The 16665-nt window shown below is 41.2% G+C and overlaps 1 protein-coding gene across 1 annotated transcript in view; it reads left to right on the top strand.

Moving 5' to 3' along the window:
- Positions 1 to 16665, top strand: part of KIAA1549L (KIAA1549-like ortholog) — a 117025-nt gene that overhangs the window by 32756 nt on the left and 67604 nt on the right. Inside the window, exon 2 of the mRNA XM_009334573.1 lies at positions 12327 to 16130. Coding sequence (XP_009332848.1) covers positions 12327 to 16130 — 3804 coding nt within the window. The remainder of the gene's footprint in view (positions 1 to 12326; positions 16131 to 16665) is intronic.

Raw genomic sequence — 16665 nt, 5'->3', positions numbered from 1 at the left:
TGGAAGTTGCATAAATCTGACTTAAGGAATTTGCTTAAGCGCTGCCCTGATCTGTGCAATAAGTCACCTGTCAGGAAGGTTATGGGAAGAAACTTTCACCTTATGCTTCTGATCTTACCTGGAGTAAAGCCTCGGATGGTCAGGATTTCTTTTTGGTAGCATCAGGGACTTGGATCTTAATGCTGGTGTTTTGACACCTGAGCAACCCTTAGTTGACAATAAGAGTAATGAACGGCTGCATGACCTGACAGTTTTAGCACCTTCTTCCTTCGTGCCTTCTCTCTTCATATATCTTTCTTTCCATTTTAAAAAATACTCTGTATTCATTAGTTTCCCCTCAATTGAATTATCTCATTTCAGTAGCATTTCCAGCATAAAGCAGGTTAATGGAAAACGTTCTTAAATGCTATATAGTGCATGTGTTTGACAGTGTAGTAGTAATGCTCCTAAAATCCTGGTTAGCCTGAGAGCTTTAAAATCCAGATATTCAGTTATACTTAGATAAATGCAAAGTGTTTGCATAGTGTATGTACGAAGGAAAAGCCTGAGTAGGGCATCATCTTTCTCTTTTTGTTAAAAGTGACCATGCATGTCTCTAAAGATTAACTGAGTGGTTGGAAAGAAATTAGGGTCTGGTTTAGTTAGAGGCTGTTTTTGGAAATAGCTTCCAGAAGTTTTTAGAGAACAGAATCTTATGAAACTTTAGCAAAAAGAGCTAGTGACAAGTGTCAGTCTTGTCAATCAAGTGACAAGAAGTATCATGGCAGTACCCAAAGTGGGTCACAGATCCAGGCTTTTTTAGGGTTTAGTTCTGAGTTAAATTAGAAGTTAGAAAGATGGATTTCATTTGGGGATCCAAGGGGGAAGCATGTTCGATTGCTTTCCTACCAGAGCTATTTTTACCATTCTGCAAGGTGCAATGTGATGGAGCACGCGAGTCCCGTGAACTAGAGCACAGCAGAAGACAGCCAAGCAAACCGTACTGCTATGGAGGAGAAAATACATCTTATTTGGCTTGTTTTAAACTTTTCAGAAGGAATATTTTAATTGTTTTCTATCATGAGCCCCAAACCTTTCTATAGGACTTTGAAGATTTAAATTAGGAGGTCCACCAACTTGTGCAGTGCTGTTCAGGCACCATCTGGAAATAGCAGCATCTTTTCTTTCTAATAATGCTCTTTGTTCCAGGCAGTGCATCTTATTTTTGAGAAACCAGTTGCTCACTTCAGCAACCATTAGCTATTTACTGGTTTTACAATTAAAGTGACTTCAGCTATTACTAAAAAATGATTGTGCCTGTAGCAGTGATCCTGTTTTTTTTGTATGATTTTTTTTTTTAGGACTCCTGCCATTTCACAGGGAAGATGTTGATGTCTAATTACTTGACAGAAAATGCTAATACCTTTATCTTAGGGAAAAGAATCAACTTTTTAATACCACACCACTGATTAGTACTGACATTTCTCGTGTTTAGGCAGCCAACGCAAGAGCAGGGCTACAGTCTGTAAGTACATCTACCTGCTTTATCCATGTGTTTGGGTCTTTGTGAGCTTTGGGTTTGCTCCATTTGATGCCTGTTCTTGTATGTTGATGCCTGTAAATTAAATACCGAACCACTGTAGAATATATAACTTGCATCTGAACATGTCAGAGAAGTGCAGGGGTACAGCCTGTATAGGACCAAGTTCTCCATACGAGGGACGGGGCTTCCCAAATGATGCAGATAGGTCCATTGCTCTTGCAGGGGAATAGGTGAGGAGCAGATGTGGGCACCTGCATCCTGGTGGTGGTCTGAGTGTGCATCGCTCATAGGGGAGCCTGGAGCTGGGCTGGGAGCGAAGGTATTTCTCCAGTATTCTTGGGAACCCCGTCTACCAATGTTACCATTTATTTTTCAGATTCAGAACCAGATGTCGTATTTGCCTTTGTATAACTTTTCTTCTGGATTTTTAATTCATGACAAAAGTTAGATTTGACTGGGCAGTTATTTAACCTTTTTACCACCAGGGACTGGACTCCCCCTTTGGGCTTTTAGCCTCTTGTACTCCGTCAATGGGGATGGATTTTTTTTTTTATTACTGACAGGAATGGTGTCCTGTCAGACAAGTATTTGCAGCGATTTCCAAGAGGTGAGAAAGTGAAATGAGGTGACATATTGCTATAAACTTGAGCTATTGCCGCTTTTATGCAGCAAAGAAAAGATTCTGAAAATAAAGGCTAATGAGCTGTGCAAAGCACAATGAGAGTCATAGAAAATGGAAGTAATTTTTAAACATTTGCATGATAGTTTCTAGCCTGAGCCAAGTCCTCATCTACTGTAGAGCCGAAAAGGAGCTTAAGAATTAATTACCCAGTTGATAAGCACAGGTCATTAAGATGTAATTTTTAATTGTAATGTATATTGCACTTCATGTTGAATATCCACTGCAGGTCATAGCAAAGTTACAGGTTGATTTGTTGTTCAGAAGAATTTAGCCACTGCTCCGTCAGCCTGACTTGACCTCAGGAAGCTCTCTGACAGCTCCCTGGCAGCTGAAAGTTTCCTTCATAGGAAAGTGATTTCCCTCCTCTTGAGAGGGCCTTTGCTACGTTTGTAAAAGGTTGGAATCAAAGGGCAATATTGAATTAAAAAAAAAAAATCAGACTTTTTTAAAAGGGATTGCCTTTAAATTTATAATTTCTGAAAAGTCAGTACATAAGAAAAAACAAATTAAGACGATGTATATAAGGGTTTCTTCCTAGTTTCTGTCCTTTTTTAAGTGGAAAGAGGAAAAAACTCCAAAGCCTTAAAAAGCAGTTCTCTGTGCTGTCCCTTACCTTCAGTGCTGTCAAGCCTGCTCAGGAAAAGAATTTTTGTAATCTAAGAAAGAAACATCCATTTTATGTGGACTCTTTCTCAGCAAGAGCTTATGTTTGTAGTCTCATTCATTGACATAAAGAGGAGTGCCCTCTGAAGGATGTGCCGCATTTCAACTCAACATTTGCCTATTAGCTCATTCATGGTAGTGGATCTTATCCATTCACTGATTTAACCTTCGTGCATTCTGGGGCCAAGTAATAGACTTTGCTTTTTTGGATTCAGAAATTGCATTGTATACCAGGATGGATAAACACTGGTTATTTGGTGCAAGTCTTGAAGAGAGAATAGAATTTGGACTTGATTATTGTTTTGTTGCATTTTTTAAAAGAAGGTATGTTATTTACTCTACTTCAGATGTCAAGTGGTCTTTTCGGACAATCTCTTCAGTGTGACGAGAAATTTTTCTAATCTAAAAATCAGTAAGATATCAATATTTTTTTTTTTAATTGAGCAGTGACTTTCATACTTTGAGAGCATTATCAGTGGGGCAGTACTGAACACTGTGCAGACAGAGAAAGCAGGATGCTTCTGTGCATGACCTACATTTGTTTCCTGGTCTTCACCTCTTTATCCTTCATTACAGTCAGAGGCCACAGGCAGTAGAAAGCTTGAAAGCAGCAAAAGACATTGTGGAAGCCTCTGTCCTTGTACTGATCCTGTATACGTAGCACCTCCAAGGAGAGACTGTATCTCTCCTTAGAGAGGATTAACCTCTCTCCTGGTTATCTTGCTGGGATAGACCCCAAAGAGGGTCTGCCTCCGTGTCCTCCAGGGCAAGCATGGGGGTACCCAGGGTGCAGCCTCCCTGTCTGCCCTTTATGTCTTGGCCTGAAATAGTCACTGGAAAACATGGAGAGCTCGTCCTCCTCTGGCCTTGGCTCTTGCATGTATGTTGCATCTAGTAACTGTAACTTCAAAGGTCTGAAATGGATGAAATAATAAGTTGAAATTAAGCAGTTTTAGGGTTGTCTGGACTTGATGTCAGCCACTTGGGTTGCGTTCTGCTTAGCTACAGCCACATAATGTACCCTGTCACAGCTGATGCTTCTAGCACATATACGTATCAGGTAGAGCCAATGCTGTGATAATTAGGAATTCTTGGATTTAATTTTCTTCTCTGAAACTGTTTTGGTGTATAACATGGAGGAATCCATGTGCTCTCTGCTCCTAGGCTTGCTCATCTGTAAAATGAGCAGCACTCAAAGGAGTAACACTCATGCGCTCAGTTAACAGTAGCAGTGGCTAAAGATGCTCATGCCACCAACCTGTTTGTTACTGTCTCTCTGCTGGAGGCTCTCACACCTGCAGCCCCAGAGGAATATGCACCTGCATGCCAGTGTTTTGGTGCCTTAGACTTCTGCCGAAGCCCCGATGCGTGTGTCTCCCCTCCGGCGGGGGAGCTGAGTTTCAGGCAGGGTGGCAGAAGCTGCCACCGCTGCAGTGGATTGAGTTGCTATCCTAGTGCTGGTAGAGCGTAGTCCAGAGGGTCTTCCCCCACTCACAGGTTACAGCATCAAATGTTACATGCAAAAAACATTCCCTTGAAGACGTGCTTGGTTTGGTGAGCAGAAAGCTTTTTGGCTCAAGGGAACATTCACAATTACCCAACCAGCATATCAAAATATATTGTATATATTGTATGTATATATGCACAAGTCAACCTTTTGAAAGCACAATTGTTTTTTTTAAAAAGTTCTGGAGCCAATAATTTTTTTTTCCTTTGTAGAATAATCTACATGGCTTTTAGCAGAGATTCTCTTCAGTCTCCTCTTGTATTTCATTTTGCAGGGGGACCTTAAACTCTGAAAGCTTTATTAAAGGAGTAGGTTGTAGTTAAGAAAATTCTTATTATATGTAATAAAATTGTAAGTTGTACTATCATTGACTTGTAACTACTAGTGGAAAAACTAAGTTGAGTCCACATTTCCTGTATTTTGCTGCCTAACTCCCAAAGAGTCTAAGCAGATCAGAGTTTGGCTCCAAAACTCTTCTCATACTCATTCAGAATTTGGTACCACCCTTACAGTCTGCCTAGCTGCAGAAATAAAAAAAAAAAAAAAAAAATCAGTCCTCTAAAAATGTGATTTGCTTAAAAATCATGGGATTTTAAAATGTTTTCATTTTCCTATAACCACAAGAATTCAGAATTTTCAGGTAAAGAATGAAAGCTGAAATACTAATACAGTCTGTTTCACTTGAGGGATGTTTGGTTTTTTTGTTTGGTTGTGTATGTTTGGTGTCCTCCCCCCCAAAAAAAAGCCCCTCAAATATTGTAATCTCAAGGTAAAATCATGAGAACTGGCAGCTTTGGTATTGCATGTTCCCAAATGACCTTGAATTTTTTTGCTACATTGCTCATTAAATCATTTATGCTGATGTCTATATAAACTTCCCTGAATAAACACAATTCCTTTACAAAAGTTTGTATAAATGTGTGTGTACAAATAAATAGATAAGCAGTGTGCTAAAGCAGGCTGTCAGGCTCACAAAAACATTGATCCTAAAAGTGTTGCTGAATAAGCAATAAAAATAAATAAATAAATGTCATTCATTCACTTAAATTCTGTGAATAATCTGATAACCTCAAGCAGAAATGGTAACAGGTACATTCGGCGGGAGCAAGGACAAGAGCCCCCATAGCACATTCTTGTTTCTATATGATTATGTGCAATTATCCTGCAGCACTGCACGGCAATGAAATCCTCAGCCATGCTCTTTCCTGCATTTCCTAATGATCCGGCTGAACATCTGCTCTCTGAATACAACATACAGATGATGCAGCTGGAATTGCCGGTGGCAGAATTGTTTCCTCGATGACAGGAGCGTGTTATTTTACCCTGGTTAATCTATTGTTTCTTACGCTGCTTTTCACCTCCACCCCTGCTTGCTGGACACGATTAAAGCATCCTGACAGAGCTGCCTGTGTGGCCAAGGAGACGTGTTTCACCCCCAGGCAAGGCTGGCGCTTGGTACAAGTCACACCAGTCTGTCGGTTCCTGAAGCAATATTGATGACAGCCGTGAAGCATTTGCAGGCTCGGCTCTGCTCTCCTGAATCCCAGCCAGCTTATATTTGGGCTGTGTAAGCAGTGAAGGCAGGACATGTTGAAAGCGGGAGAGAAGTACATTTTCATTGCAGCCCTATATTTTCATTTCATAGCTAAAAGGTTGCCTTTGATGCAAAGCTTTGCTGCTGGTGCATTTCCTTTGGTACCCAAAGGGAAATCTCTGTGTGGAAGAGGGGAAGGTGCACAAATGTTCCTAACAGAAGAGACTGCTGCTTTGACTTTTCACATGAGCAAAAATATGGCTGTGCAACTGAGATTACCGAATACTGTGGCTAAACATTTGTCTGTTATTCATTATAATCTTCAAACCTTTTTTTTTTTTTTGAGAAGAAAACTTTGTGCCATATGGTACCTCCTCATACAGTTTTTCTCACTGAAAAACTGTTTTGTTTAAAAGAAATTCTGGTGGTATAGGGACAAAATATTTTTCCTGGTTGTCAAAAATAAATTAATAGTAGTTTTCAGATATTGTTTTCTAAGATCACTGGGAAGAGGGCTTTTTTTGATGGGAAACAGTGCTTGTTTTTAATGACTGGCTCTTGTAGCTGTTGACTATTACAGGTAAATAGAGGCTAGGATGTGAACAACCTCAGGTGCTGGTAAGAAGATCTGTGTTTTAATCCTCCAGGTCAGAAATTTGGGTTTGGAAGGTCAATATCTAATTTCGGAAAAGTTACAACCAAGACAAATGTGAGAGTCAGTATGAATTACTGTAAATGTTTCCCAGAATCTGCATAAAGAAACTGATATTAAGGAGGTCACAGAACAGGATTTATTTTGCTGGTGTATTTACCATTGCTCTTTTGAGAAACTGCAATCCCAGGGAAGCAGTTTTCTCCACCTCTCCACGACCTATTCCTGCCGTAGTAGCTGTGGGTTGGCAGCTGCCAAAAATATATGTATTAGCATGCTGCCCCTGCCAGGCTCAGTCAATGCACTGGAAATCTCTCTGGGCAGGTTCCTCTGAGGGCTAACCCAAACCACACCGACCGCAGAAGCAGGCATGGCTCAGGGTGTGTGCATCAGGGCTCAGTACATGTATTTGTAGGTAGGCTTTTTGTCGTGGCTAGAAATCACTTACAGGTTAAATGTTACACAAATGGTGTGAAATTCAAGCTGCAAATGTCTTTGTGGAATGATGCCAAAGGTGAGATATATGGGATGCACAGGTTGTGATGTAATAGTTTCATCAATGTAAGGCTGGAATAACAGATATTATGAAGGCATAATTAAGTTTTACCATTCTGCACAGTGAGTAACAGTAAAATTTTGATATGCAACATAGCTATTTTTATAAACGCTTTGTTGATTATTTGTGCTTTTATTGGTAGCATATTTCATATCCTTTGACTTGTGAAATTGGCATTCCGTATGCCATTTTTCCAATTGTAAACTCTTAAGGACTGAAAAAAGGTTCATTTTAGGAAACTCTGGAGTGGGTCAGATAACATGCATGTTGATGCTAACATCATACTGTGTAGGCTTAATGTCCTTCAACAGCAGAACTAAATTGTATAACCCTTTGGGTAGGGTGGTGCCTTTTTCCACTGGTGTAGCAGAGGTTCTTTATCTGTTTATTTCCCTATCGTATCCCATATCGGTCACATCTGACCTTTGATCACTCAGTCCCTCATAGTGAAACAATAATAAGCAGGAAACTTCATACTTGTGAGAAGGAAAAAAAAATATGCATTTTTCATATAATAGTGGCATTGTTTTAAAGAGGTGATGCAGCCCTAGGATAGTGTTATCTATTACTTGGTAAAGTAGCCAATGGTCTCTCTCAATAGTACTTATCTTGTATGTAGACTGTTATTTTATGTATGTTTGTAAGTAACTGTGTTTCTGACAAGCTGGCGTTTTTTGAGTGGTGGTTTTGTGTTTTTTGTTTTTTTTTTTTTTTTTAAATTATCTTTGGAATTGCTTTGCCTTAGGGCTGATTGATTTAGGCCTGTATAAAATCTAGATAGCTTATATAATTTAATGTTTGGATTTCTGCTGTGCTTTAGATGGCTATAGTTACTCTTATATAGATACTATTATATTATTAAACTTTAGCCTTTACAATAGTTAATAAAATAATTCACAACTTAGTCATATTTTTTGTCTCAGAAATTAATAATTAAAGCAAATCCATTTGAAAATTGAAATCCTGTCTTCAATATGCTGAAGGTTATGAAAAGATATATACCTGACGTATAATAGGAAGATGTCTTGGTCAGTCGTACAATAAAATTTTCATATGTCCTTTTTATCAGCTTCACTCTTAAATGTTACTAACCCAGATGATCTGAATAATGAAATGGAAGTCACGACAACAGAAATCTTCTGTGGTTGAATACACCTTTGAGTTGATCTTTTGTAATGGCTCAAAAGTAGCAAAACAGTATTTCTTGTCTGCCATGACAGTGTGAGGGAAGCTCTGGACAGTCATTGTGTTTCCTTCGGTAGAGTTGTAGACTGTTACTCAGTTGAGGTTCTCAAACTTTTTTTTGCCTTTTTGTGGAGGGAAATGTTTGAATCCTGACTGTTGGTGGTGGTTTGTTTTTTTTTTAAATTCAGTTGGAGCTGAATTCATTTTGTGAGCATGTTAACAAACAGATACTCAACTGTCCTGAGAGAAACTCTGCTGTTGGGGTCCTACAGGATTCTCTGTGGCTGCTCCTCTTGCTGGTTGTCTGCCGATGGGCAGGCAGGGCAGACGAGAAAGTATGTGCTGTGGCATCTGCAGAACGCTCACATTGCCTATTATAGATCTTTGCCTTATTATGGCATAAAGCAAAAAGACCATGGTTTCAAATATCAGCAGCACAGATAAGCAATTCGATCTCTTCATATACTGCATGGTGTGGCCCCACTGAGTACTGTGTGCAGTTTTGGGCACCACAGTATAAGGACGTCAAATTATTAGTGTGTCCAGAGGAGGGCGACCAAGACGGTGAAAGGCCTGAAAGCCTTATGAGGCACGGCTGAGGTCACTTGTCTTCAGCTTGGAGAAGAGAAGGCTGAGGGGTGACCTCGTTGCAGTCTACAACTTCCTCAAGGGGGGCAGCAGAGTGGGAGGTGCTGATCTCCTCTCTCTGGTGACCAGTGGTAGGACATAAGGAAATGGAATGAAGCTGCGTCAGGGGAAGTTCAGCCTGGACATTAGGAAAAGGTTCTTCACTGAGAGGGTGGTTGGTCACTAGAACAGGCTTCCCAGAGAAGTGGTCACAGCACCAAGCCTGTCAGAGTTCAAGGAGCATCTGGACGATGCTCTAAGTCTATGGTTTAGTTTTAGGTAGTCCTGCAAGGAGCAGGGAATTGGACCCAATGATCCTTATGGGTCCCTTCTAACTTGAGATATTCTATGATTCTATGAAATATAGATCTTACAGCATTTTAGTTGGCCACTACTTTTTCCAGGGGAGATTTGCTTACCAACTAATTGTCTCACTAGAAATAACCAAACCTGTGTGAAGAATAACATGCAACAGTGGTGTCTCAGCAGCAGGGGCAGAAGTTGGACAATAACTGAGACTTCTTGCTCCAGAGGTGCATAACTTCATCATCCTTATTTACTGTCAAATATTAATTAGATATGTGCATCATCTTCAACCCTTGAACAGGCACAGGGTGCATATGCTAATGTGCTTCCCATTGCTTTCCCTTTTACTTTAGTAGAGGTGGGGTGGGGGGAGATGTTGGTCTTCCTCTTGGTCACCTCTGTGCTCTTCTTTGGTCCCTGTTACTCCTTTAAGTGTGCACAAAAGGGCTCAGGAATGATAAAGCCGTGATTTTTCTCTAAACTAGATAAATTTTTAACTTCCTGCTGTGGCATATTGGAGTTGTTTCTCATTATTGCAAATGGAAAGATCCCTAATCAATGATGGTTGTTGTAATGAGGTTACTGCTAAATGGGTTTTAGGATTGTTAGAGGTGGCGGTTAGTCAATAGCCTGAAGTATGAAAGAATAACAGGTAATCCTAAGACGTGAGAAACAGCTACTGGTATGTACAAGCAATGGCTCGGTGCACAGTGCACGCAGGATGTGCACTGTGACTTTCATATTGGTGGGAATTGGTTGTCTTCTCCTTTCATCAAGTGTTTTCAGCTGTTGAGAGATGTAGAAGTGAAATATTTTCCCATGTCTGCCCTTTTTCCGTGACACAGTCTTTGTTTGCACACTATTTGATAAGGATCTGTAGTTGTTTATATCGTCCTACCAATTATCAAGTAAAGAGTATGTACTTCAGTTTTAACTCCATGTATTGGGAAGATAATTTTGCCTTTTGCAAGCTGCGTCCAGTCACTATCAAGATGTTGAATTTATGGCAGAAGTTTGAAATAGATACTGATAGTCAGTATCTTTCCGTAAAGGTAGAATCAAAGAAAACTTGTTGCATTGGAATGCCAGCATTGCATATCGGTTGCAGAATATGCTATAATTTTTTTTAAAACTTCAGTAACTCAAGAGCTTTACTTCATTAATGGATGTAAACAGGAAAGTTGCCAGTTGGTATGGAATGGAAGAAACAAGAACTGAAGGACGAGCATTAATCAGTGGTTAGGTGACATTTTTATTGAGTGTGTCCAGCCCCCCAGTGATGCATCAGCAGCCACGGCACAAATACAAAAACATTACTCTTGTGCTGCAAACCTCTCCTGGTGGGTCAGGTTCCCGGGTGGACTCTGCAGTCTCCTCTCCAGCCTGCTGATCAACCGGTGCAGCTTCATAAAGGCTGATTGGGTTTCCCCTTAGCCTGCTTATCTCTCATTGCTGTAGGTAGCCCTGTGTCTGCCTACCTTTGCTTTTCTTCAAAATGCTAGTGTGCAAGTTAAAAGATGTTAAAAGAAGGGTTTGGGGACTTTTTTTAGTTGCTACAAGGGCAGAGCTCTGTTTCGTTACCCATCCTGGAGCTGCTCCCCTAAAGCAACTTGTTTCTGGATTCTGTATTCATTCTTGCATTTCAGTGGAGGAAAGATTCTTCACCATGGCTTAATAAAGCTCTTAAATACAGGGATAAAAGGGAAGATCTGTGTTTTATTTGTTTGGGGTATTTTTGTGGGTTGTTTTTGTTTATAGAGTGAAAATGCTACACTGAACATAATTGCAGCACGTTCCTGTTGAATGCACACAGGAGCCTGAAGGAGCTAGTCTAATCATCTACTTTGGCCTGCACATATGGATGATGGGCGGTGTAGCACAAGGGCATCACAAGAAAGAAACTTAGCTTTAAATAGGTGCAGCGTGACCCATTTTCCTCTCTTACTCTGTATGGTGTTCTGTTGCTGGGTCCTGTTTGTGCGGGCTGGTCCCTTTTGGTGCTGTTGGCTCTGTTGACCCTTGGATTCATTGGTGGCTGGAACTAATGTCCAGCCTGGTTTATAACCATGTATCTCAAGGTCTGCCCCTCCTTAGTCTTCCATGCCATTACAGGTATGGAGGAGGTTGGCATCCTCTGTCTGATCCAGATGCACTGGAGTTGGAGGGCAGGGACTGCCTCCGTATTGTGCCTCTGTTTAGCTATGCAAAGGGCACAGCTTGGCTTGGTAGCAAGTGCCAGTACTGAGTTTTGATCTATTATCTTGGTGGGGGGAGGGGAAAAAAACCCTTAAATTTTACTCTTGAGTGAATCTTAATCTTTAAATTAGTAGGAATGTGAGATTTCCCATGCTACGATTTTAGAATAACTGTAATCATTTTAAGAAAACAAAGCCTAGGAACATTATGGTGTTGAATGTAGAGTAAACTGGTGTTTGAAATGCTGCGTTGTACATCTGCACATATCAAAAAAGGAGTTTAATTTCCTAATTTGTTTTGGATCTTACCCCCCTTTCCTCATGTTCATCCCTGTTTTATTTTCTTCCTTTTGTGTCTATAATTGCATGCATTATTAGAACTGGCAAGATGAGCACCTCCAGATGCATCCTACAGGAACCCAGCCAATGCTGACTCTATTCCCATGCCAGACTGCATGCCAAGTCAGTGAAGCTTGGTTGTCAAAATCTATTCCCTTTCTACACTGCTTCTAAACCCATCTTCTCACATAATATTTTGACACTGGGTGACTGATGATAACCTCAGGAATTGTCCCAAGCTTAAGAAGGTGTCTTTTAGTATGTTGAACCCTCCTAGTTAAAAGTAGTATTTTGAAATAGTATGGTCTAGGAAGCTTTCCTTATTCTTCTGTCAAATGAAACGACTTGAGGGGTTTATAATTTGTCACATTGTACCTTTCACTGTTTTTTGTGGGTTTTTTTTTTAACTTTCTCTGAATTTTTATGCCCTTTGAATAAAAAAGAAAGTTCGCTAATTTTACTAAACATAATGCATTTTGTGTTGTGATTTGTTGCAACAAGACAACAACTGCTCCTCCTTTTTGGGAAGACTATACTAATTTTACTTAATTTTTACAGGTATCAGGCAACAGCATATCAATGTTGCTCCTTCTACAGGATCTTTTCCTAATTGGAGATCTATACTATCACCAACACAGCCTTCCACAGAAACTAAGACTTCCTCAGTAGCTGATATTTCTATGGGACAGACTTTGGAGAATGCAAACTTGCTTCAGATGATAAAAACAACACTGACTGGCACACGTACCAGGACTTTGGATCAAACTCATCTGTTGCCCACCCTTTATCAAGGCAGTGGAAACAGTGCATCCCAGGAACCTGCTGAAGTTTCAGCTGAGTCGCCTCTGAGGTCATCATCTCAAGATGCAGATGAAACAGCTGCAGCTGCTGTATCAGGTTTGCCTCAACTTGGTATGTTTGCCACATTGTCCACTACACCATCAGTGACACATTTGAGTACAGCTGTGCCATTTCAGCTAATACCATTAGAAACACCCTCCATTTCAAAAGAAAGCACATCAGGATCAGACATGCTTGCTGCTGTTCCATCACCATCATTCTCCTCATTGGTAATTCAGTCACCTCATACCATTAACTTTTCTAAACCAGCTGTACTGCCCATCAAAGCACCTTTGTCTGCAGATCCTGAAGGTTTCTTCAACACAGATTCAGCCAGCTCACAGGTTAGTGAAAGCAGAAATAGTCCTCTAAGCACTACGGTCACTGTAGTACATTCCAGTACAGTGAATCACAGAAAGGGTCCCGAGTTGTTTACGGGTGCCATGCCTTTCAATCTCTTTGGAACAACAACAGTGCATTTCACAGAAATAGTGGGAAAAGGGTCTCCTTCAGAAAGGACCTCTTTTTTGTCTGTATACTCTGATATTCATGTGTCAAAAACATATCAGTCTTCCCTGCCAGTAACTTCCAGAAGCCTGTCATGGTTTCCTAATGAGAGTATGTATAATGTATCTTCTACTGGAGTAAAACCAAACAGTCAGCCGTTTAAGGCAGCGTTGACTAACAGAAACAGTGATATCACTCCTCTGTCATCACCAGTTTTTCAGGATAAAGCAGAGGTTCCTACATCAGTCTTCCGTCCTGTGGGTACTCCACATCTAATACCCGAAATGAGTCATCCTCAGTCTTCCACAGCACTGACTAATTGCACTACAGGCTCTACCAGTGCACCTTTCATGTCATCAGCTTCCAAAAGCCTGGCTGAGGTCTCCAGCTCAACAGAGAGCATGTCTTCCCTTTCATTGCCAAAATCACTTATTCCAGATGCAAAGCACGCTCGCAATGCAGTGCTGCCGTTACGAGCATTTAGAAGTGAAGCAGACTTTCTCTTTAGAAATGCAATACACTCCTCTTCAACAAGCACAAGGTCTTCCTTGCTAACTGAGACAAATGACGCCTTTGCTAGGACAGCACACACAAACAGTCTCCGTGCAGCAGCTGATGAGGATACTTTGCAAATCCCTTTGACTGTTTCCTCGCAGTACTCGGTGGTGGCTCTGAATCAGACTTTTGCAGACCTGACTGATGGAGCTTATCGGGCAAACAGCATGCGATTGCCAACTGCTTCCGCACATACTCTCCCAACTTCTGATGGCTTTCCTGTGGCAAGAAGAGCTCAACAGCCTTTCACAAGAGGGGTGACAGCAAAGATGTCCACAAACTTTAATGCTAATAGTGTTCTGCCTTATGGATCTCAGCTTCCCAAAGTTTCTCCAGATATCCAAACCAGTAAAGTCCCCAAAGGATCAAAGATACTAGGCACTCTTTTGGAAACAGGCATGACTAGTCCTGATCTAGCTGCAGTGCTGTTAATTACTTCCACTACAGGCCTTTGGAAACCTAAACCTGCTATCACAAATACATCTGCTGCTAGTATCTTTGTGGCTGCACATCTTCCACCTGGTGCTGCAGAAACTCCAGACGTGGCTGCAAATAAAGACAGAAATATGAAAGTACCCACTGTTGTGACCCCACGTGCAGAATATTCACCTCCAAGAGCTTTAAATCATTTTACCTCTGGTCAGACTTCACGTTCAGTTGATAGAAAGCATCTCATCTCTGTCGTGCCTCCAGCATGGGGTACGTGGCCATCACCAGTTTCCAAGACAACGGTGATGCACAGCCATGGCTCCAGCTTTTCTGGGATTTCGAGTGTGGACTCTGAAAGCAATTTAGATACTGTCAGCTCTCCTGAAGTTACAACTTCAGCTTCTACGTGGACCAATACAGCATTGCTGTCTTCAGCTGGCATTAGTATTCCTTCAGTAAAAACTTCAGTCAAAACGGCAATAAGAGAAGTTCCTCCAAGTCCTTCCCAGCTGGAAACCAAGTACCATGTACCATACTCAGTAGTTTCAAGTCTGCAAAAGAAAATGAATACAAATAAGCAGTCACTCCTCTCCACCCCTTCAGCAAACTATTCATATGCAAACTCTAGTAAAAATGTTTCAAATTTACCCTTTGCTGGAACAAAGTCAAATAGTTTTCCAGAATTTGATGTAGATGCATTTGCACTGAAAACATCTCCTGTTCAGTATTCATCCCTTGCTACCACTTTGACAGTGCCTGACCCCCTGCAAAAAAAGCATGGAAGCACAGCTGAAAACGTTGCTGACTTCTTCACTGTTGGAGATGTTAATATCCATACACACTATGAAGCAACTCTCCGTTTACATGTGCCTCCTGTTAATGATACAGGTGCTTTCCCTAGCTCTCTAGAATCACAAACAACTAATGCTGGAAAGATTACTTTACGGACAAAAACCTTACGCACAACAGCATCGTTGGCTTTTCAGCTCACTGACAACTTGACTTTTTTAGCCAGCTATGAAAACAGTGCCATCCACAGCATACTGCCAACCGAGTCCCCCTTTCCCATAACCAAGCCTTCTAGCTCAACTCCTTTACATAGTTTTATTACAGAAGACGACATCGGTTCTGGAAATTTGCCAGAATTTGCAGATGACCAGTTAGAGTCCTCTGGTTATTTGGTTACAGCTGATAAAAATCCAGCTACATTTAGCGTGGAGGAGTGGGACACAAGTGCTACAAGACATAGTCTAGTTCCCAGTAATTTATCTAATAAAGCCACCAAGGGCATCCCATTGCAAACCCCTACCACCAGTGCTCTGCAGTCAGTCATCATAACTTCTGTCCATGCATCACCAACACCACTAACTTCTCCTTTTTTGTCAACAACCAACTTTACCCATTCTGTCATTACAGTGTTATCTGGAGTATCTTCTGGTGCAATACCTACAGTAGGAACTTCAGAAGCAAAACCACTAACAAGAAAATCATCTTCAGCTTCACCAGTGCCAGCTTCTTCCTTCTTTTCTCTAGGCACTGAAAACACACCTTTGCCATCTGTGATGGCTTTAAGCACACCGATACTGACACTAACAAAAAATAACACTGCCACAAAATTGGCATTGGATCTAAGCTCAGTAGGAACACATATAGATTTTCCTTTTGGAACAAGAAACACAACTGCATCACCTGTGGATGTGACAGCTATGCTCATAAGCCCTAAAAGCAGCACGGTCACAGCTTCCACACTTGCACCCACAGCACATGTACCAAGGCAGATAGAAACACCAGTAACTGACACCCAGAAGTTCCCAAGCTCAGAAATCACCAAAACGTCAACCCCATATCCACTGACAATTACAGCAGCTTTGACATCTATTACAGCATCAGCGAAAACAACTAGGCTTCCCCCTACTCCAGTGGAAAACACCTCTGCTCCTCCCGAAACCACGGCAGCAGCCGCTTTTGCTAACATGACAGCAGCTCCTCCCCTGGATTGCCGGCTCTCCAGGAACCTTATGGTTAAAACAGGTACGTGGGGCCACTGAATTTGCTGAAAGGACCTCGCTGTCTATGAGGGGCAACTGGTGACACTCAAGTGTCAAAGAACGTGGGGGCATTAGTGATTAATCTGGGGATGAGGCTGCTGCACTGACAAGCCAGACAGACAAAAGCAGGGTTGCTAGTCTAGGGATGGCATTGGCTTTATTTGTAGCTTGGATTTTACAATGAATGTGTCAAATGAATTAGTGAGATCAGGTGTCCTGAAATTCAGTGGGTCACTGCAGGGATCTAGCAGAAGCACCTATGTGGAGGGACAACCCTGTATGACATGACAGTTTGGTCTCTGCTTTGCAGTAAGGAGTCTGTGTCACTGAAGAAGACAGTGCAGTAACCTGCCTCAGTCTTTGGCCCTGTTTACATATGAATGCCTAATTCTATCATTAAAGATTCATTTGAAAATAATGTTTAGTATTTAGAGTTGTATGCTTCAAAATGGGAGGATTTTGAGCTTTCTATGTGAACAGTACCACTTCTGGCTCTAGTTGTCTTTTTACAGACAGCT

The sequence above is a fragment of the Pygoscelis adeliae genome, unplaced genomic scaffold (assembly GCF_000699105.1).
Source record: "Pygoscelis adeliae isolate BGI_AS28 unplaced genomic scaffold, ASM69910v1 Scaffold171, whole genome shotgun sequence".
Lineage (NCBI taxonomy): Eukaryota > Metazoa > Chordata > Aves > Sphenisciformes > Spheniscidae > Pygoscelis > Pygoscelis adeliae.
This window is presented reverse-complemented; position numbering and strand designations above follow the sequence as displayed.